Source organism: Passer domesticus, chromosome 4 (assembly GCF_036417665.1).
Source record: "Passer domesticus isolate bPasDom1 chromosome 4, bPasDom1.hap1, whole genome shotgun sequence".
Taxonomy (NCBI): domain Eukaryota; kingdom Metazoa; phylum Chordata; class Aves; order Passeriformes; family Passeridae; genus Passer; species Passer domesticus.
The window spans coordinates 41,638,704-41,661,071 of record NC_087477.1 but is presented as its reverse complement, the minus strand read 5'-3'; the positions used below and the strand labels follow the sequence as shown (position 1 = coordinate 41,661,071).

Below are 22,368 nucleotides of genomic sequence, written 5' to 3'. Positions count from 1 at the left end.
ATAATAATAAAAAAAAAAAAAAAACAACCAGAGCAGTCATTAGGCATTATTCACTGCAGGAGTACAGGGGGGAATTTAAAATTGGCAAATCAGTCCCATTACTGTAAGGATTCATTCAGTCTGCCATCTATTGGAACACATGGCTGTGTATGCCTGACAAGTGCTTTAAAGTTGTTATTTTGATCTTTGCTAAGATAAAACTGTAGTATTTTGTAGGCATTTGGGAACGTTAGTTACTGGACTAGTTAAAAACCACTTTACCACTTGGAATTGATGCCATCTGTTTCCTATTCTTATTCACAGAAATCAATACTTAGTTTTTTTGAGGACTTCTCTAACAAACTCTCTATATGAAATATGAGTGATGCTCTAGCCAAGACAGCTGAACTTCTGCTTGACAGGTTCACTGATGGGGCTGGTCAATTGATATAGGTCTACTCAGACAAGAGGAAGCAAGGAGAAGGACAGAACAAAGGCCATGTCCTTTAACTCATCCCTGAGATCAGCTCTTCTGAAAGAATAATACTGTCTTGGTTAGATTTCAGGTTTCTCTATTACAGGAAATGGCACATGAGGTTCTTGCAACCAAAATCAAACCTGCAGTTTACTGAGCATCTGTCATGTCAGCCATTCTGGAAGATGCACCCAGGCTTACATTTTACTAAGGAAACTAATTAAAAAAAAAATCATATTCACTTAAGGATTGTGAAGCATTTGTATAAGTCATTATTTGGTCCTCAACTAATTATAATTTATCTGTACTTAAACAGAATTGTTATTAAAAATCTTTCAAGTAAATAGAAAGATTACTTTCTTAAAACAAATCCAGACAATCCCTCCAACACACACGCAGGTCATCTACAAAAGGCACAAAGATATCTCTCCTTAATGCCATTGTGAATTGGGGGCAATCAGAAGTTGCACATAGCTGTAGGATATCAAACTGGGTGATGAAGTTCAGCTACTACAACAGAAACAATCTTGCCTGTGAACTTCACTCAGAAGGCAGAAGTAGTTACAGATGAGAAAAGTTTGTGTCACTGTGAGCTTAGCAAGCTGTCCACCCCAGGGCATTTTCATCAGGTCTTTGTGTCCCAGGTTTCTACTTACCATCAGGGGCATCCCACCCCGCAAGCCACAGATGGCTCAGGCCAGGCCATGCCAAGCTGTCATGTTCCAGACTGCAATCAAAAGCAAAAGCAAAGCCTGCAAGCTGGGAGAGGGAGACCAGCTGCACTTGGTGTGATGTATGAGTGGTGAAAGTGATAGCAAAGTGTCAGGAGAAATTGCTCACCCACATCTGTGCTCACCAGAGGGCTGGTGTGAGAAAATTAGACAGCTGAACCTCGATTAAGCAAAAGACACCTATGGTCTGACTTCTAGCAGCCCTGGAAAGTGCAGTGCGTGCCAAGGACATGCAGATGGGAAAAACTGAAACTTGGTATGCTAAGTCATTTGGCAAATGCATGAACTGTACACAGTGCTACCAGGGAGAGTCTGAAATCAAACACAGTGAATGCCCCATGTCCTTAGCCAACAGGAGGACTGAAAGGTGCCTAATTGAAGGCTAATAACCAAACAAGGAAGACAATTCTGGGATTAAGCAGAGGCTTTTACAGAAGTAGGGCTGGCATCTCCTCTGGTTAAGAGCTGCTTGCTTGTCTGCAGAAGGACTGATCAACCTGCAGACAGCTCTGGAAAGAGCTGACAAATTTGAAACTGCCACTGAGCTCCAGAGGCCATTCATGCCACAGACTGCAGCTCGTGTGACTGACAAGTGTGGGGAAGTTGAGGAGGAGCAAGGGCTTCCCACTCTGGTTTGGAAACAGGGCAGCAATGAGGTCATTTTCCATTCCCTCACAAGTGCCATGAGCCCTGTCCAGGAGGTACCTGTGCCATCATGAGATGGGCTGGAGGCAGAATGAGCCAGCCTGCCTGCAAGCAGCTGGAGGAACACTGCTGGAATGCTGCCCTTCTCATATGAATGCAGCTGATAAGACAGCAACAAGCTCCACTGTCTCACAGGTCTGAGGAAAGTGTAGGAATGGTGCAGCACTTCCTGACATTTCTGCAATCTTCCCTTATCATCTTCAACATCTGGATTGCACTGTTCAGCAGTGCAAATACCTGCACCACACTGCAAATCACCTCTCATCCAACAAGGCTGTGTTCAGTGAATGAAGTGAAATACTTTTCTCACTAAATCAGAACCAGCTATGGTAGCAGATTCTTGTAAGGCACTGTGCACTGCTGCAGCACCCCAGCATTGCATGAGAAGGATGCATGAAAATTTCCAATTCTGAAATAGCCCTGCACTGTTATTGAATATTATTTCTAATACTGAAATAGCACCTGCTGATGCCCAGCCCAGGGAAGGCAGCCCATCTTCCATGTTATTGTCTCTGAGAGCTGGAGCATGGTCTAGGCATAGGCTCCCTACACATCTGTGCTAAAAAAGACATGTGAAAGCATTAGCTTCCTTTCACAAATTGTACATCCAGCCAAAATTAAAACCAAATGGCTCCTAGCAAAGGGAGCATTTGTCCAGAGTGGTTGGAGAAGAGGTCTAGGACAGCCTGTCAGCCCATGGGTACAGCAGTCATAACCCAGAGCATGGCAGGGACAGTCATGGGTATGATCTGCTGCCTTCTCGAAATCCCTGCACAAGAGCTGAATTTACTGAAGAGGATGGGGTCTTTTTGGTCACTCATGAGGTGACATTGTCCTTCCAAGAGACACATACACTTGCATTCAGCTGCAAGCCAAGCCTGGCTGCTGGCAATTTAGCTGACAGTGACTAAATCACCAGTTCATGCTAGATGAGAAGCTAGTCCACAACAGCCAGAGAAGTTCATCTGGCACTAGTTTGTACATGGGGCAGGTCCTGCATTCCAAGCCAGCATGGTCCCTGTGTGTGCAGGTTGCTGGCAGCCCCCAGGCAATAAAATCTGCAGAGAGGTGCAGGGGGCCATGTGGAAACACCCAGACCTCCATCACCTCTAAACAAGGCTGCTAAAAACCCAGAGAGCCCAGGGAGTAATGTCCACATGCAACCAGAGAAAAAATCCTTCAGAGCAACCCCAGGGGTAGAAGAGTTTTGAGGCATTGTGCTGCTGTTGCTGCTGAAGAACTCAGTAGGAAATGAAGCAGAGCAGAAGAAGTGAGCTGTACAGTGTGTGGCCCATAGTTACAAAGGAGGTGTTTTTGTCAAGCTGGCACAGACAGATTTTGCAGGGAAACCCACTCGAGAGATGGAGGGAGGAACAGCAAGACTCAGTTCACAGCAGGCCAGGAGTGCCCATGTCCACACATTAGTAATGAGCTGCACAGGTGGGTGCAAGCCCCCAGGACCTCAGCTGCAAGATCACATTGTAGGGCTGGGACAAGAAATCCTCTCCCCTACTCTGTTCTGTCACTTGCTCACAATGAGGCAGAGCAGAGCTCCCCACTGTCTTCCACTCCTCCACACCCTCAGATGCCGAGGAAGCATCACTGGGATTTGCCCAGCAAAGCCTCTTCCTGCACAGGACTGGGCAACTGCCCCAAGCAACACAAGGGACCTCCTTCTGCTGCTGGGACACCAACCTCTGCCAGAAAGGGACACAGCAGGGCCAGGCAGCACAGCAGTCCTGGGGAGACAGTGAGCCTTCACTCCACCCAAGCATGTTGCAGAAGAGGACGTGATAAGTCCTGCCCTGAGCCTTTTTCTCCATAGGAGTGGTCAGAAAGACTGAACAACAGGACGGGGCAATCAAAGGCAGAAGCAAAACACCCATGGTGACAGGGAAGTGCCACTGTGCACTTTTTCCAGTAACTGCTGAAAGCAAACCAAGTATGTGAAAAGGGCAAAAGCAGATGGAGGTGACTCAGTGACTAGGAAAAATAAACAATGGGTGTTTCACAAGAATGAAAGGGAAGAAAACAAATGCCAGAAAGCAACACCCAACCTACCACTGTAAATATCAGCCAGGAGCTCACCTGGTAGGATGGCTCTGCAGGAACCTGTGCTGCTGTGAAGGCCATGACTTCCCAGGAGTTGCCAAGGCTTCTCCAGAGGCAGAAAGAAGTTGGGTGGTGGAGCTGCAGGCACTGCCAGCTCTAGTGTAGGTGGTGGAAACCTCCCTTGCTTCCTCCCCTTCCGCTCTCTTCAGAAGATTAAGTTGACAGCTCTCCCATGAGCTCATCTGCCCCTGGGCAATCAGGTCTCTCACCTGCCCTCAGAGGCCTTGGGCTCATTCTGCCAGTGCTGGTCACTGCTCCTCCGAGCAGCTGGAACCGTCCTGCACGCCCAGGTCCAGCTGCAGGAGCTGTAGGACAGGTCTGACAATTGCCACCGTACCTGTGACAAACTCAGATGAGCAAGCAACGACGGTGCTCCCCATCGGGGCCTGCCCAGGGGACAGCCCTGTCCCCATGCTCTGATCCTGCAGGTGATACTGGCAGCTCGGCCTCACCCATCTGCTGCTCCCACGGAGCTCAAACCGGGCTCCCAGGCCAGAGCAATGGCAGCCACGCTGCTGGGCTCTCCAAATCCCTCCCTGCAGGAGCAGGCTCAGCACCGCACCAGCCCCACCTAGCCACAAACAGGGTCCCAGCAGAGCGCTGCCCCTGTCCTGCAGGGAAGCTGCCTTGGATGCTCCCCTTCCTGCAGCTCTGCAGCACAACGCTGTGAGGGGTTTGCTACAGCCCGGCAAGGTGGGGCAGGAAAACACCCTGCCAGAGATTCTGGCTTTGTCCAAGTGCTGCTTCTCAGTACCGACAGACCTCCAGGAAACGTGCCAGAAATATTCTCTGGCTCCATAATGGAAATACTGGCCCAAGCAGGCAGACTCAGCCAACATAGCCTGATAATGTGGTATCCCTAGTTATCAATACACATATAAGAAGCCACAAACCCGCTGGCAGCAGAAAGCAGGAGTGGCTGTCACTTCTTCCCAGTTTTCTTGGGAAAACAATGAATGCCCAGACAGTACATCATGCTCACGTGGTGACAGAAGCCAATACTGAATGTTTGGAACTGCACCCATGGGGATTTTCTTCTACTCCATCATCAGTGAACTATTAGTGAACTGTGCAGGCTACTGCACTTTTATACTGGTATTTTTGGTATTCCCTTTCCAATTTTAAGCATTTCTTTGGTTAACCTAGAACAAGTTCTGCTGAAGTCTCTTAAAACAGTACCAGTTTCAGAGATATCAGTAAGGCCCCCCATGCTGCTATAGGCACAAGGCAAGAAGTTAGAAATTTGCTCATGACAATGAGATGTCTTTAGAGCAACCCCTCCAGTTCACTCCAGCAGAAATATAATCACTTTGGTACAAAGCAATTATTTATTTCATCTTTCCCTTTGCTGTAGGAGGAATTATTTTTAACTGAGCCCAAACCCACTTGCATTCAAGTGGGTTGCTAATTAAGCTACAGATGTCTCCTGATGGCAGCAATTATTTCTAGTAACCTTAATGAGATTGTTACATTCCTTAGTTATTGTTATGAAAAGTTATATGAAAAACTTTGCCTAATACTACACAGCTCCTGGGGGAATAACTTCTTGATCTGTTCTGGTTTGATTAAAGGGAATGATTGTTTCCTTTCTTAGCAATATTTCTCAAGCTCTTTGTAGCTCATTCCCCTTGTCTTTTGTTGGCACTTTTAACAAGTCTGATCAAATGTTTCACACAGGTCTTCTTTGCCAAACATTTCTATCTGGTTTTGCTCTCCCTGAATTCTCCAGTGCCTTTGCTTGATTTACTGCATAATTTTTCCTCTCTTTTCCAGTGACTGACTCTGTTTAGAACATACACTTTACTTAAAACAGGGACTCAGTGCCTATCAGAACTCCGCAGGGTTTTGAGGTTGTTGTTACAGTTTGTTGCAGATATAAGAAATCCATGTCCTTACACTGGAACTTGAGGAAAATCCTCCCTTCAGTGCACAGAAAATAAGGACATCCTTGAAACATTAAATGGAATTAAGAGCATAAACTAAGACAACTAAGCACATCTTTTCATGTCCTCTCCTCTCTCCTGTGCCTTTTTATCCAAAATCCATGCATGCTGTACAACAAGCAATATTATCCAGGGAATAAAAAAGTTAATTCCATTTCAAACCAAAGGATCACTTTTTTTAAAATCTGTATTTATTGGGTTTATACTCCCACTCTATTCCTCCTGAAGTCTCTTACCATAGGCAAGAGGTGCACAGAAAGCATGTCGGTGGTTATGACTACTTCTCATGGCTTAGTACCAATTTCAGGAGCATCAAAGTTCATAGGAACATGTGAACTTCCCTTCAGAATCACAAGCAATTACGATTAAACTTGAGTCAAACAGATTCCTGCCCAGTACAACACATCATGGAAAGCAGCCAGCGCCCAGGTTCTAATTCCTGACCAAGCAATTAAAACACCACAGTTCAGAGAAGCATTCAGTGACGATCCCATTTTTCTGACATTGAAACCAAAGGAAGGCTTTGGAGAAAACCTTCCACATGAGCAATTAGAGCAGGTAAATGTAGGAGCTTTTGAGTTTCTCAACCAGTCCCTGACCACCTTCTGAGCTAACCCAAACACTTGTGAAAGCATAGCTGGCAGGGTAACTTTCAACAAAGGTAATTTTGCAGGGACTGCTGACTTACCGAAACAAACCTTCTGCGGAAATGCACTGTTTCTGCTAAAATATTTCAAGACCTGGGATGGCATTTCTGGATGAAACCAGCAAGATAAAGGAGCTGGTCTGATAGCTCAGCAATGTGGTGAGACTAGCAGGGCCAGAATTTAGGTCTGAGAGCTCAGATTACTGAATAACCTTGCATGCAGGCTGTGAACTATTTTGCAGTGCCTTTTCTGCTCTGTTTTTGAACAAAAAACAAATTAAAAAGCCTTGATTTCTTACTGTCAAACAGAGCTCTTGTCTTCCAGTCACTCTGTGAGCAAAAGGCAAGATGAAATTAAGTAGCAAAAAGTAAGGAACTTGCTCAAGACTCGCAGAATCCTCAAATAGTATCTGGACCCTGGTGGTCTCCAGTCTGACCTCCCACGAGGAAAAGGATTACCATCTCCACTACAGCAGGTCACATGTGGCTTCATTCAGCTATGCCATGAACATGAAACAGAGATCTGTTCACCTGTTGAGGTACCTGTTCTCCTGCAGCACCACCCTTCAAGTGACATCATTTTTCCTCATGTTCAACCTCCCATGTGGGACATCATTCTTCCCCTTGTTCAACCTCCCATGTGGCAATCCACGACCACGGCCACTTGCCGTAATGCCTGTGGCCACCACAACAGAGAATTTGGTTCTGCCACCTCTATGGCTCTTCTTTAAGCAGTTGTACAAAACTGCTAGTGGATCCACTTTCTCTTCAGGCCTGACAAGTGCCCTTGTGCCAAGGACATCTCTGAACCTAAGGGATGTCTCCATCTCCTTCTGATGTCCAGACACACTCTGCCATGCAGAGAAAAGGATCCACAGCAAGGGTAAGCAGAGACATCTTGCATGATGGACTGAGTCCTAGCATGAGTGGCAGCACTTCCTCAGCTACACAGTTTTAGTCTCCCAACATGAGCCAGCACAATATTATTCTATTTGGGAGAGTGGTGTGAACTCTGCTCTCAAAGAAACATTTCTTTCAGTTCAAGCTTTGGTATTTTAAACAAGTGCAATTAAATGCACTGAAAATGCTTCTGCAACATGAAGGCTAAAAATAACAACACAAAATGCCAGGAGTCACTAACAAGAAAAGTTCCTGGAAGAAATGCCCACTCACCCACACTGCACAAGCTTAACATTGTCCAAGTGACAGCTTGCAATTTGAAGCCAGATAAACAAGCCACAATTCAGCCTTTTTCCTACTGCCAGAAGTCTGCACTCACTAACAACTGTATCAGCACTAGAAGTGGCACCATTTGGAAACTCTCTCATCTGCATCAACAGGTAGGTCCCCGTTACTATTTGGTACAGATGCAATTACTTATAAGTGTAAGTTTGTGCCTACAACTGCTAAACCACTCCTAGTTTATACCACAGAATGTAAACTCCAGAAGAAACGTGTGCAGTACAGGTTCATGGATGCTCTTAAGAACTAATACTGTCCTTAATGATGATTAAAAATTTGAATTTTAAATTTATAGCCTTCACCTAACAATAACAGCATCCTGAATATGCTGTGCTTTTTAAAATGCACTGAATGCTCAGACTTCAGTAAAAAAAATTTATTTTCAATATAAAAGTGCCAAAATATTCACCAACATTGTAATCTATTCAGCAACCAGCTTACTCTAGTACTCAAAATTGCAAGCATCTTTATTCACATTTTTAAGTCAAATTCCTTTCACACGTTTCCACAATAACCCGAGTCCCTCGAAAGTGGGAAATTTGCATTTCGATTGGCTGCTGTAGTCCATATGTCCAAGTTCATGTAGGCACGGAAGGGGTTAAACCTCGGATAGTATTCCTGCTTACACATAACTGCCTGGTTCTCCACATGGGTTGAATGTTGAGTCGTGGCACTGACGGGGCAGCAGCTTTCATAGACATCACTCTGAGGTGCCCAGATGGAACCAAAAAGTCCAGACATTGGAGACAAGCTTCGGGTGCTTGAGAGGTAGGGCTGCAGAGCAAGATAAAACCAGCATGGGAAACTGCAACACAGACCATTTGCCAAAATCTGGAAATGCTAGGTACTAAATGGGAGGGAGGAAGCAGCATTTATGCAGAAATTTAAGAAATCTACAAGTAGAAAATTACAGAGGAGTTTACAAAGAAATATGGCTGCCAAAAATATTGCAGCAGCATTAATGTGCGTGTGTGTGTGTGTTTAAAGGCTCTCCATTGAATGAAGTCACATGAGCTCCTCCCTGCACAGCACAGATATTACTCTAACAACAATATACTACTGAGTTATGGTCAGACTGTTGAGGAAAACAGAGGGGAAATGGAAGATACACAAAGATCACCATGCATACTTTGAGAATTAAAATTAAAAGAGAAGGACGCCTAGAAATGACAAGGAAAGGGCTGAAGTATGCCTCAGTCCAGAAAGACTGTGCATGCTGGGAGCAGAAGGGATATTCAGTGTGAAAAATGAGACTGTAATTGGGAGCTAGGGAATTTAGTTAGAAAATTTTGAAAGCTTATAAAGAACCTCCTGGAGGGCAAGATGTATTAGTCTGCAAGGAAGTCTCTCAGCGAAGGTCATGGAAGTCTTGGGACTTTTAAAACTGAATGAAACATTGAAATGTATTGTGGAGAAAAGCCCGCCAGGGAAATGAACTGAATTATCTAATGCATTTTCCAATCTCTACCTTCTGTGTTTCCTGGCATTCCTGAATAAAATATGACATAAAATATATGTTTATTTTAGGAAAAAGTCTCCTACCAGTTTTGCCACTTTTTAACATAGAAGAATTTTCATTTTTACAGTTGAAAATATTTCTTGCTTTATTTAGCTAGTTTCATTCAAAATAAACCTATAGTAAATAAAAAAAATCTAAAATAGACGATTTTGGAATATGAGTAGAAGAGAAGATAGTTACAATTAAAGACCACATTGAACTGAAGTTACTACACTGCACTATGGGATGACACAAATATGGCTGGATAACAGGTCAAAGTCAGGATTCTGAAATCTGCACAAATCCAACTGAAATCGCTTGAATTTCCTATTAAAAAAAAAAAACTGTCAAAGTCTCTGAGAACAGCTGTCCATTCAGCTCTTCAATTTTCAAATCTCTCTGGGTTTTTCTGTCAGCACTTTTTGGGTTTTAGCCTCAACTGGACACATTGATTTTGATAGAAAAAAGTCTCAGTAGACTACATAAGCCCAAAATATTTTTCCATATGTAAGATGATTTTAGTCAATTTTCAGGCAAAAGGATCATCTCAAAATTCTGCAGACAAGGTCAGTAACATCCTTGACAAACAGCTGGGAAAAGCCTGGGCTACCAATGCCAGCATTAAACACACACATCAGGCTACTCAGAAGATTCATGAAGAACATGCAAGCAACAGGTAGGGAAAAGACAGGAATACACTAGGAAGGCTTTGAAGGAGCACACAAAGGCAGCGCCTCACAGTGGCAATACTCACTGTGGAGTTGACATAACTGGCAGGCTCCCAGGCAGGTGGCATGTTGGGAGGAGCATTCCAGGTGGAGGGACAGTTCTGGTCAATGAAGGCTGTATTCTGCATTGCTGCAGTACCTGGGAAGCCACTGGGATAGTTCATGTTTTCTGCAATTTATAAAATCAAGAAAACAAACTAAGGCTTTTGCAATATAAAACACTAGTAACATTTCTGTGGAGGAACACTGCATCTTCTTGAGAGTGAGCCAGGCTGGGACTGACCCAATCCTTCAGTGATTTCATGCAGCATCAGGGTAGCACAGCAGCGAGTGTATCAATTCTGTCAACAGGACTACCACTCTGTATTAGAGACCAGTAATTGTTATTGTTATCAGGAGGACAGGATAAAGACTTGGCAGTCCCTCTACTGGAGAACAGAGTCTTGATTAGACAGAACGTGCATGGCAGAACCTCCCCAGGCCTCACCGCCAACATGTCTCAGCTCTGAGCGCCCAAGGGACCAGCGTGCTGCCTGGGATACTGCAGTCTGACCTTTCATTAGTACTTAGGTAGGTAATGCTAAAGAATTCTAGACTGCTGCCAGTGTGCTTCCCAAGCCAAGAAACTCTAGCCTGGAAAGATAATTGGTCACAAGAGGCCTTGTATTTCACACACTGGAAGGCTGAAGCCTGCCAGAGGGGAAACAAAGAAGATTTTGCAAAAAGATATGTGTAATACTGTAAGCACAAGCATTTCTCTCAATTCCCTCTGGAAGTCCTGCATACTGCCTTTTCAGGCTCTATACAAAGGCCAATCTTCTCATCCACCAAATGCAGTCATTGTTTATTACTACAGAACACTCAGCTGGAAAACGTAAAGTTGAAAGCAATGAACACCCGTGTACAGACCAGCTCAGCCTTCTGTTCTATAAAAGGTGAGAGAAAAACAACCATGCCCTGTGATAATTAATAAGCTTTATTTCATCCTACCTTCTGGGAAAGCACCGTATTCATTCATCTCTAGTGGACAATACACGTTGGAAAACTGGCTGTCACAAGCTGCATTCCAGTCAATGAAGCTGTCTCAAGAAAAAAAAAATCTGCAGTCAGAAACAATTTGCAGAACTTCTGAAAATGACTTAGAAATACTTATTTATTGTAAAGCTCTTGGATGCAAAATGCCTGTAACTGATCAGGAGGCTTTTCACATTCCACTTGTCAATTTTGCCAGTATCTACTCTGTGACACTACATAATCACAGCAATCTCTCTCACTGAGTTCTTTTTCCCCTGGGAAAATGAACAACTTTGTAATGATGCTACCAGATTCCTGCAATGCCTAACTGGGTTGAAATTTCTTCCTCATAAAAATAAATTAACTGTACTTCTTCTCCACAATCATGGATAATGTGATTTGAGGTGGCAGAAGAAGACATAACACATTTGAATGCTTGAGAATAGCAATTAAAATGGAGATTTCTATTTTCCCAACCAGACGTGCTAAAGTTCTGTTAAACAGTGCATTTTCTGAGCTACACATAGATTTCTAGGGGTTATACTTCTTTAATTAAAATAATTTCAAAATTTCAAGATGATTTTTTCAAAAGTAATTCCTAAAGACATGTCAGTAGTAAAATAGGCCCTGCTATGCAGCAAGTTTGAAGTAATCCAACTCTGGATCCAGTCTGCACAAGACAGACATATAAAAAGATTTCATAAGAAGCTGCCCTACTTCAATTTTACTATTCAGCCAAGCAGCTATCTTAATTTATCACTTCTAAATATCAATAAATAATTGCATGGATGTGCATATATTTTTTGTATATGAAGTCCAAATCGAGATAGGTGTATGAAAGCAGTCACAGAATGAGTAAGGCTGCAAGGGACCACAGTGGGTCATATGGTCCTGCCTCCCTGCTCAAGCAGGGCCATCCCAGAGCACATGGCACAGGATTGTGTCCAGAGGGTTCTTGAATATCTCCAGTGAGGGAGACTCTGCAACCTCTGGACCATCCATTCCGGTGTGGTCAGTGCACAGTAAAGAAGTTCTTCCTCGTGTTCAGGTGGAACTTCCTGTGCATCAGGTTCTGCCCACTGCCCCTTGTCCTGTTGCTTGGCACCACTGAGCAGAGCCTGGCTCCATCCTCTTGACACCCTCCCTGCAGATACTGACAGACATTGATGAGGTCCCCTCTCAGTCTTCTCTTCTCAAGGCTGAACAGGCCCAGCTCCCTCAGCCTTTCCTTGTAAGAGAGCTGCTCCAAACCCTTAAACAACTTTGTAGCTTTTTTCTGGAGGTGCTCCAGGAGCTCCTGATCTCTGTTGCACTGACTGTGGAGTCCAGAACTAGACACCACTCCAGATGGCCACTCCAGGGCCAAGCAGAGGGGCAGGATCACCTCCCTCGCCCTGCTGGCAATGCTGTTCCTGATACACCCCAGGATACCACTGACATTCCTGGCCACAAGGACACTGCTGGCTCAGGGACAGCTTGTTGTGCACCAGGACCCCAGGTCCTTCTCCTGTCATTTTGGATGACAGGATACAACTTGAAGGACTGCCCATATTTCACTGCTATGTGGTGGCAGAGTATTTCTGCTCTCTAGTTTGTGGCACATCTTTCATTACTGACATTTGCTGTGTGAGCAGTGTAAAATATAAGAATTAATCAAGTTCATTACTACAGAAAGATCAACCCAAATATAGACAGAGCCTGAAACATACCAACTTGTATCTCTAAACCACCTTTATAGTGGAATATTTGTCTTTATAACAATGTTTGCTTCTGCCATTTAACACAAGTACACACTGCATAACACACCATGTGGCATACACAAGCTATGCATTTAGCAAGAGGGCAATAGATTTCAAAGCCAGGCTCTCTGCCTGCAAAACAAGTGAAAGTATTTAATAACTTTCCAAAAGTATTTAATTAAACTTTTTTTAAAGTTCTGTAATATCTATACATGAACAGGCACAGCAGTGAATTTGTATTAATAAAATTAACCATGATGTACTAACTAGAACTAAGACTGAAGTGGCAGAACGACTTTTATTTTAACTATCATCTGCCTTAACAAAAATTATGAGTAAGGTACAGTCCTCTGCATTATAGAAGCCTGAACAAAGCACTATCTGTACTTTTTACAGAAAACATAACTTGCCTGTTGTGGACAGAGGGGGTTTCTTGGATCATGCATGGTATATTACTCTCAAGGTTGTAGTTCAAACTGTTTGTCATGCAGACTGGCTGGGCAGGCCACAAGTCTCCTGCTGGGTAAAGACCTAAAAAAGGAAAGGGGAATGAAATGCAGAGTAACAGGAAGGAGACTCCGCAGATTCTACTTTATTCTCAGATACCAAATAAGGACTGTCTGCTAGAGAAGAAAATCCAGAGTTACTAAGCAACTTTTTTTGTGACGAAGGCCCATCTTTAAACACATCTCAAAATTTCTGTTTTTTAAAAAAAGATATATGTAAGACTTAAACTGAGAAACCAGAATTCAACAAAACAGGGCAACCCTACTGAGGGTCCTTAAGTGTCCAGCTGCCAGTGCCTAGGTGGCACACTTCCACACAGCAGGAGAGACAGCAGGGATGCAATCCCCATGGGCCTTCTTGTGCCCATCCCTTAGTGGCAAACCACCTCTGAAGTCCAACTATACAGCAGGAACAGGGTCAGGTTTCTAACAGACAGGAGCCATTCCCAACCAGACAATTTGTGAACTCATTTAATGCTGTATTTAACCTCTAGCACAGAAATTAATTGTGTTGCCCTTCATGGACTGCATGTCCTGACTGCCCACAGATATTTGGTTCCTATCAACTCTATGAGAACTGGCAGCTGGAGAAAAGAAAAAATCCAAATTAGCTATTTCCATGAGACAATGCTTGCAAAGTTGGCTCTATTTCATTATTTCACATGACACTTATTAATATTGCTACCATAGGAGAAGGTTAATCAGCATTTGTATGTTATCAGACAGGTTAAACCTACAGCAGAAGGGCAGGGAGTGCTGCTGCCCAAAGAATCATGTGTCCTGACCAGCTTTCAAACTCCACCACACCATGTAGCATGATGCCTTTATGAATCCCACTCAAAAAGCTAACATTACTTCCCTCTGAGATACAAACAATGAAAACTCATTAATTTCAACAGTGCTACACAACCTCACTCATTATTGCTTTCAAAGAGAGCAAGTCCCAAGTGTGGATATTTAGAGAGAAAAATGGTCATGTTTGATTTGGTGCCAAGCTTCACTTTAACACAGCAAGCAGTGCTCCTCATCTCCCAGCTGCATTGCTTCTGAACATTAATCTGTGCACAGCAAGAAGATGAAAAAAAGAAAGAATACCTAGAACATGAGTAGAAAGCTAAATGCTATCCTGACACAGAGAAGATGCAGCGAAAATTATCAAGGTTATAAGCAAAAGCTAACAAGGTTTTAAGCCTTCATTTGCTAACTTTGTACCTAACTTGCTCAGAAGCAAGTCAAGTTCTGGTAACAATGTGTCTATCAAGTTGGTGGAGGTGTTATTAGCAATATCACTGAAACTGCTTGGCAAAGTGTGTGAAAAACAGCTTCAGTTGTTAATACTGACCTTTATTTTTGTCAGGATCTGCAGCTATGTCAGTGAAATTGGGACATAAGGTTTCAGGATATTGGGGGATGCTGTTCATGTCTCTGCTGAATGAAAAGAAAATTTAATGTCTTAAGTCTCATAATCCAAACTATTGCAAAGGAAATATACAGAGATGTAGAAAACATTCTGATGACCATGATGATTGCTATTGCTTTTCCACTGTCCTGGTTTTTCCTATTTCAGAATTACAACTGTACCATTTTTAAAAGTCTTTTTTCCAATTAAAAGACAGCTACTTATCACACATGCAAAATGAATAAAATTAATACATCTTAATTACCCCAGGTAATTACAGGTAGTTCAAAAGCTGTTCTCTAAAACTGGAAAACAAACTGTAGTTCATGAAGATCAGTAGGACCTCTTATAATGTTTGAATAACTTTCAGGTAAGTTTACTTTTATGTCCATGAAGACACATGAGCGTGAATTTTGATCAAAACCAACCCATCAAAGGAACTAGTCAAAATGAATAAAAGAAAACATTTTCAAGCACCAGAATCCCAAAGGAAAAGGATTGGAGTATTTCTCCTAGTGAAAACAGAGAGTGGTGAATAAGAAGTGAAACGAGGATTCACAGTAATAAAACTTGTAGATGCTATCTCTACTACAGTAAAGAGGGAGAAAAGAATGTGGGGGAGGGAGGAATCAATTTTCATGCTGTATATCCTAGGAGTACATTATTCCCATTAAAGAATAGCATCAACTTGAAAGTCTTATTCTCACCTTTTTTATAAAAAGACAACTAAGCAGTAATGGACATGTAAGTTGCTAGGATCAGGAAGAAGTGAAAGTGGAAAACCAATTTCCATTTTTTTTTTCCATTTGGAAGCTTTTATTGTACCTATGTAGCATAATCAATTTTGCTTATATCTTTTCATGTACTGAAGAAGATTCTTCTTTCAACTAGTAAGTACAATCAGATGATCATAAAAAATTACAAGATAACAGGTGCCAACAGGTATTATTTATCAAACTGAGACAAGACTTCAAGTTGGTGTTGTTTCTTTAATGCCTTACAGGTGTAGATTCAATTTTTTTACCTGGTATTGCAGATGTTATGAGACAGATTTAGAGTGATAGGAGTTTCAGATGGAAAATCATTTTGTGAAATATTCTCTCCTAAAGAAAAGAATGACTGTGAAAATCAAAGATCCTTAAAAAAGAAGTATGCACAGAATATACATACACACAAACAGAATCATCAATGTTGTTAATCAAGTTCTCTCACACTGGATTATCACTAACTGCATCAATTTCAAGGCATGCTACCTACGTCCATAGTCTTAACATGTATTTTATGATTCCAAAGTGATTACCACAGTCTTGAAGGAGAGGTTCCTTGCTACTATCAAATAAAGTATGAATTCAGAATTACTTATTTTCTTTTTTTTAAGAGGCCTTATAATTTGAACAAACAGGAAAGTCATATACACATGATTTGTTATCTATTTGATCACAGGTTCAGACAGATCACACACTACCATTACGAAATGTAAAGTTTTATACACACATAAATACACATGAAGTTTCTGCATATTTTTAAATAATTCAAACCATCTTTTTGCAAGTACCCAAATCTGGGTTTACTGGTGTCACTTCAGCACTTTAAAATTTAATTCTAGTGCCACATGAATCTGGATAACTATTTCAATGACTTTCAGCTACTTTAGCGATATTTAGGTATTCAAAAATTGCAGTAATGAAGCACAGTTCCCCTTTCTCATGTGTCAAGTGGCTTAGATGTTCTGGCTATTTACACCTCAAATACACCTATCCAAACACAGCCTTCTCAGATCTGAACTGCTTTTACAGTTCCTAATTTGTGCATTACTTAAACAGTTTTAATGTTTAAAAAAAACAAATAATGTGATAAACAAATTCAAAGGCAGAATTCCTTTGGCTATTCTGAGTGACTCTCAGCTCTCCCATCCTTCCATGACAACTAACTGTGCACATTGCTCACTGTGGAGCCTGACAGTCATCTTCATCTCCATGAAATGCATGTACTTCTTGTCAAGAACAAAGTTTACATCCCTCCTTGTGGGTCTAAGAGGTGCCCTACAAAAGACAAGTCATGTGCCCCATGCTGTGGTAGGCCTTTCTATTCAGCAGGAAGGTGAAAACTCTGTGCACTACTGTGAAGAGGTGCTGTTTGCAAAACTTACTGGATGGAAGAAAATGCCTGGTAGTAATCATTGGCTTTTTATCTCCATCCGAACTGCTGGTACTGCTCCAGCTACCCCAGCTCCCACGACTTGCACGAACACTTCCTGACGAACTTCCACAATCTGAGCTTGAATCAGAACAAAACTTCTCCAAACACTTCTTTTTGGACCGCTGATAAAAGTTTTCTAAAGAATTTGAGAAAAACAAAAAAACACAATCAGAAAAACAACGCAACATTTGAGAAAGTCTTGTCAGGGAAAAGTAATCTGAATCATAAATTTACACGGATTCTCTGAATTTACTGATTCAGAGAGAGGAAATAATATTACTGATAGCTTCAGTAACTAAACCAGCCCCTAACACAAGGAGCTTCTGACCTACATGATATCCTAGTAAAATGAATGTAAGTGAGGATACAGTGCTGCTATAGGTCATAGGTTGAAAGAGGAAGTGCATACTGTCCTTTGAAATATATACTTAATACTTCAAACATGAAACATATCCTGGCTGTAGGAACATGCATACAAAGAGCAATGACAAAATGTTGCAAGTAATGAATTCATAAATGATAGATCCTCTTTACTTATTTTATCATCAGAGATAATAAGGACAATCCTACAGAAATTGGTAACTTTCTTCAGATCTCCTCTTCCCTGGAGTCAGGGAAAACAGATTATTAAAACCCTGATGGAAAGGCAAGAAGCAGGTACCCAAGCTTTCTTTTGAAAACAAAACCAGACTACCAGTCTGTCTTTCCTTCACCAAGAACTGATGGATCATTGCTTCAGACGGATTCACGTTCTGGTTTGCACCATGAACCAATCCCATGGAGAAGCACACAGAGCTCTTCTGTAGTGAACAGCTATTATTTCAGGTACTGCGTCATGCCAGTCCTGTCATCTTCGTGTCAGGGTTCAAAAGGAAGGAAAGCACAGGTCTCTCAAGTAAGGAATGCACTACTGCCACAAAATTCACACTGTGATTCTTTCCCCATGTTAAGACAATTAAGACTGCATACCTGTTTCTCCCTGTATGGATAAGCTCCCAGATTTTTGGTCTGCTTTACAATTTTCCCCGTTATTTGGAGGACACCAGGCTCTTATTCCAATATTCCCTCTCAGATCCGGCCTTTCAAATTCACTGCACATATGCTTCAACTCACTCTGCTCAGGGACCCTAATAGAACCACACCAAAAAAAAACCATGTCTGCATTTTACATTTCATTTGCATTTTACATTTCATCTGCATTTTTCCTTTCCAGGTATTAAACACTTCAACTCACACAGCTATCAAGACAAAGTGCAGGGGAAGCAGTAGGTTTGGGAGTCTTATTCCCCAACTTCACAGAAACCTAAAAAACCTTTCCCAAAATGCAATATTGTACCACACAGACTAGTACTTCTCAGGGGGAGAGACAAAATAACATGTGCACTTTTAACTCCATTTTCTAATGCACTTGGCAGAAAGGCATCAGATGTTGCAGTGACAAGCACAGTTTAGCAGTGTACAAAGACCTAGATGCAAAGAAAAATGTGCCCTGTGTTCATTTCACTGGCACAATTATAACTAGAGTATCTTAGCTTTTTGCTAGTAAAGGTGAAATGAAATATCTGTATCCAATATCATAATCAGAGAGTATTGAGGAAAAATGATTAAAAGTCAGCTGTCAAATTTCTGCAGAAATGGAACGGTTCCATCTTAACTCAGAAAGCAGCAACTGCTGAATTGGTTTAAGGAACAGACACTAAACTTCAGTATTTCACTGCTCATTTCTCGGCTTCCCACAAAATGAACAGAAATTTGTATATGATGAGTTATAACAGCCCTTTCAGATTTACAATCTCCTTTTAAAGTCCATTGACCTCAATAGAAGCACTCGCAATAAAAATTAAGTCTGTGAAGGCTTTGTAGGATTGTGACCTTAAAAGGGCTGGGGGAGGGGAAGGAGTAGGATTTTCTCCTCAGAAGTGTTTCTATTCTAAAAGCAGTATGTAATGAGCATTTTTTAATAATCCAAACAACTTTAAATTTAAAATATATTGAAAATAATTAAAAGTAATTTACAACTGACTTTACAATACATTAAAACAATGCAATAAATGCATGTTTGCATTAAAATGCACTGAAACAATTCTCGGGGTGAGGTGGGGAAGTAACTTTCCACAGTGATCACTCAATATTCTTTACAATCTAGTACTGGTCTACTTGTTTCAATCATTACAGCAAAAATGCAAGCCACTCTGTCATTTCTACCCATTTCTTTTCCAAAATTGTTAGAGGACAACATTCCCCCAGTCACTCAGTATAGCAGATGACTCTCCTGAAGGCGGAATCATTTCAACAATTTTATTTTCCTTTTTTCAGTGAAGAGAATACATGACTAGAACTTCTCCACACAATACACAAGGGGAAGGAAGCTAACCATCCGAACTTCAGAGACAGCACATTCCAGACTCTAACAGAGAGCTACCACTGCTATGCAGAATGAGCTGCATCTATCTATATGTAGATGGAATATTTTAAATGGAATATTTTAAATTTTTTTGTTTTGCTGGTGATACTTAGTAGTGCACATTCCTAAAAGTAAATCTCAGGCCAGGATTAATGTGTGTTTACTTAAATGGATAAAGCAATCCTGCCTAATGTATTATGCAAAACCTGCAGAAACATTACAGCAACTCTGTGTTTCTTCATGATTTGGTGAGGCAATACATACCTTGTGGATATATTTACATTCTTCTTCTTATTTTTCCTAGACGTTCTATTTCTATTCCAATTCATATTTGGTACATTTCCTTCCTTTTTCTCCTGAGGTTTCTTCTTTCTATATGCATCTTCTTGCTAAAGGCAAAAATACAAGCTGAGACATTATAAAATGAACTTAACTTAGTCAATGAACTCTACTGGATTTTTCTAGCTAAATTTCTCTGGACAAAATGACCCGACCCAAATGCATTGTTACTTCACGATTTAGTGGTTTTCCACAGCACATCCTCTTTCCAGCACCATCAATTTAAACAGCCTTTCCAAGACTGTCCATCAAGACAGCAAGAGATGATGAGAGAGAAATTTCTGAATTCCCAAACTTAGCATTTTCCCTTTCACAGCATCTAGCTCTGACTTTCAGGGAAATAAAAAAAATGGAGGGAGAAAAAGTAAAGCAGTCAATAAAATTCCCAATGTGCTAAAAACAAAAAACATCTGCCAGATTTATGATCAGCTGGTGTGTAAGTTCAGCAGCAATAAATCCTCCCTTTCCTCAGCAACTGGGGGCGGTGGGGGAAGGCATTCATTTGAATTACAGCTGAGGAAATTCTGGAGTAAGTTACCAGCAAATACCAGTCATTTCAAAAAATGCAAGAAACAAACTGAGCACCATCAGCCACACGGGCAAAGAAGTTTGTAACAACAGTTCCCAAAGCAAGACTAGACTGTGTCTTTTCTCACATATTCCCCAAGCAATGTAAGCAATTCTTCCTTACACCATTTTGCCATGGGATTTATAGCCAGTAGACAGAATACAAACATAATCCAGATTCTCAGGTTCACTAATTGCCTTACGAAGCTCTTTTAGTGTTTTATGCTGCCTGCAACAAAGGTACAGTCTGATATGTTTATCATACTCAGAAACCAGAGGTGAAGAATGATCCTTCTCAGCAACTGCACAGTCTGCTAAAGGGCTTCTGCCTGCTGTACTCTCAAATGCAAGTTTCTGATGCAAAGCCCTTGGTTTGGAGATCAGGTCTGCAAGTGCAGGCCAATATGCCCACCTCCCCCGCAGAGAATGTTCCCACATCATTAGTGTGGCTGACAGCTGGCATTAGATGCCATTATGCTTGTGCCTGCTCTGACAGTAACAATCTCTGGCTGTGATATATATGGCTGTTTTGTTTTCTACCCAAACTGTTCACCATTCCATAAAGCAGCATTAATTCACAACGGATGTGGGACAGCACATCTGCACTCTTCCTCATTCACCTTATTTACAGCATTTCAGATCTGTGATTCTACAAAATAGTCCCTACATACACATACATACCTATATGTGTGTATATATATATATGTACATAAACTATAAAAAGATAATTTCAAATTTGAAAAGGAGAAAGATCACAATACCAACCTCAGAAGAAGTAATCTCCTCTTTTGCACAGCATGGAGTCTCTTCCTTGGGTCCCTTACTAATCTTTTTCTCTGTGGAAGGCTTTAGGTTGATCTGTTTTTTTGAAGTCTCGCAGTTTTCTGTTTCATTCCTGAGAGGCACTTGCTGGCTATTCCCTACAATTAAACAATAACAATTGTTTGCATGGGAAAAGAAAGGGCTCTCAGTCATAACTACATACCTTTCTTTAAAAACAGCCTTGTGTTGCTTTCCAAAATATAGGAGACTAATGTCTTGGCTGATGATACCGGAAAATTTTAAAACCAAAAGCTAATGCAGTGTAAAAATTCTTACAGCAATTGCAAAAAGTAGCTTTGTGTTGGTTCATGGTCATGAGCACACCACTCCCAGTGCATTCATAGATTGCACAAGTCTGCTCATCTCATCTGAATTTGAGCTACCTAGGGCTCAGCCATGGATCTGTAAGGCAGCATTTGAAGCTAGAGAACACTGGGTTAAAAAAACAAAGAGAAAAAACCCCAGCAAGCTGAGTGGGAGGAAGGACAGACTTTACTTGGTGCTTGACACCTCTGAAGTGTCCTCTGCATTCACTATGAAGACAAAGGGAAGTCATCCTTTCTTTAGCATGGGTTCCACACTAAAAGTTATTTTACTTGAGAGGCTTGTGAGGAAGAAGAATTATTTTGATCTAAGAGTCCAAAAAATGAAAGCTTCAAGAGGAAGCCTGCCTCGACAACTAGCTGAGCTGCTCAGCTGAGTCACATTCCCCTACCTGGGCCAGGACAGGACAGGACAGAATTAACTTTGCCTCTGATCAGTTCCAGGTATCTCAGAGACCTGCACTACATCCACAGTGATCTGCTACTGAGGCTCTCAGCTGCTCTGTGTGAGAAATGTCATCACTTTCTGAACTGAACTGGCATTCTCAACTGGGAAAGGCATGCCCAAACATTTTTACAGTTTTCTGCCAGCCAACTACAACATCCCAGCTCTGAGTCAGATACTGGCTCCCCTCTGGAGCAGGCAGCCACGTGGAGTGCAAAAGGAGCACGTGTGAATCAAACACCAGTGAAGGGAGACTGTCAGAGCTCTAAAGAATGCTCTGTTGTTCTGCAGTACACAAACGTGAGTACCCAAGGTCCTGAGGTCCCCGTTTGCACAAAACCAGGTCTATAACTATAATCAGGATACAAACACTGGTACTTTGTTGACTTAACATTTCCTACTATATGTCTTGAAACACAGAAATATCACATGCCTGATAGTGCAGAGAGCCACAACTGCTAACAGACAATAAGGGAGATTAGTGCTTTACTACTGAATACACTGGATGATCGCCTAATTCAAAGCAAAGAATAAGCAACAGTGCATTTTAGG

The 22,368-nt window shown here is 41.7% G+C and overlaps 1 protein-coding gene across 4 annotated transcripts in view; it reads right to left on the bottom strand.

The window, feature by feature from the left end:
• Positions 1–8,194: 8,194 nt before the first annotated feature.
• TMEM131L (transmembrane 131 like) overlaps positions 8,195–22,368 on the bottom strand; it is a 79,501-nt gene continuing 65,327 nt past the window's right edge. For 2 of the 4 annotated variants that reach the window (XM_064417420.1, XM_064417421.1), the window contains exons 26-35: positions 20,992–21,146; positions 19,585–19,709; positions 17,886–18,043; positions 16,867–17,052; positions 15,742–15,820; positions 14,661–14,746; positions 13,223–13,343; positions 11,050–11,138; positions 10,086–10,228; positions 8,195–8,607 (exon numbers count right to left, since the gene is read on the bottom strand). In XM_064417420.1, coding sequence (XP_064273490.1) covers positions 8,329–8,607; positions 10,086–10,228; positions 11,050–11,138; positions 13,223–13,343; positions 14,661–14,746; positions 15,742–15,820; positions 16,867–17,052; positions 17,886–18,043; positions 19,585–19,709; positions 20,992–21,146 — 1,421 coding nt within the window. In that variant the 3' untranslated portion in view covers positions 8,195–8,328. The remainder of the gene's footprint in view (positions 8,608–10,085; positions 10,229–11,049; positions 11,139–13,222; positions 13,344–14,660; positions 14,747–15,741; positions 15,821–16,866; positions 17,053–17,885; positions 18,044–19,584; positions 19,710–20,991; positions 21,147–22,368) is intronic. The other 2 variants (XM_064417422.1, XM_064417424.1) reach the window with 1 other exon arrangement.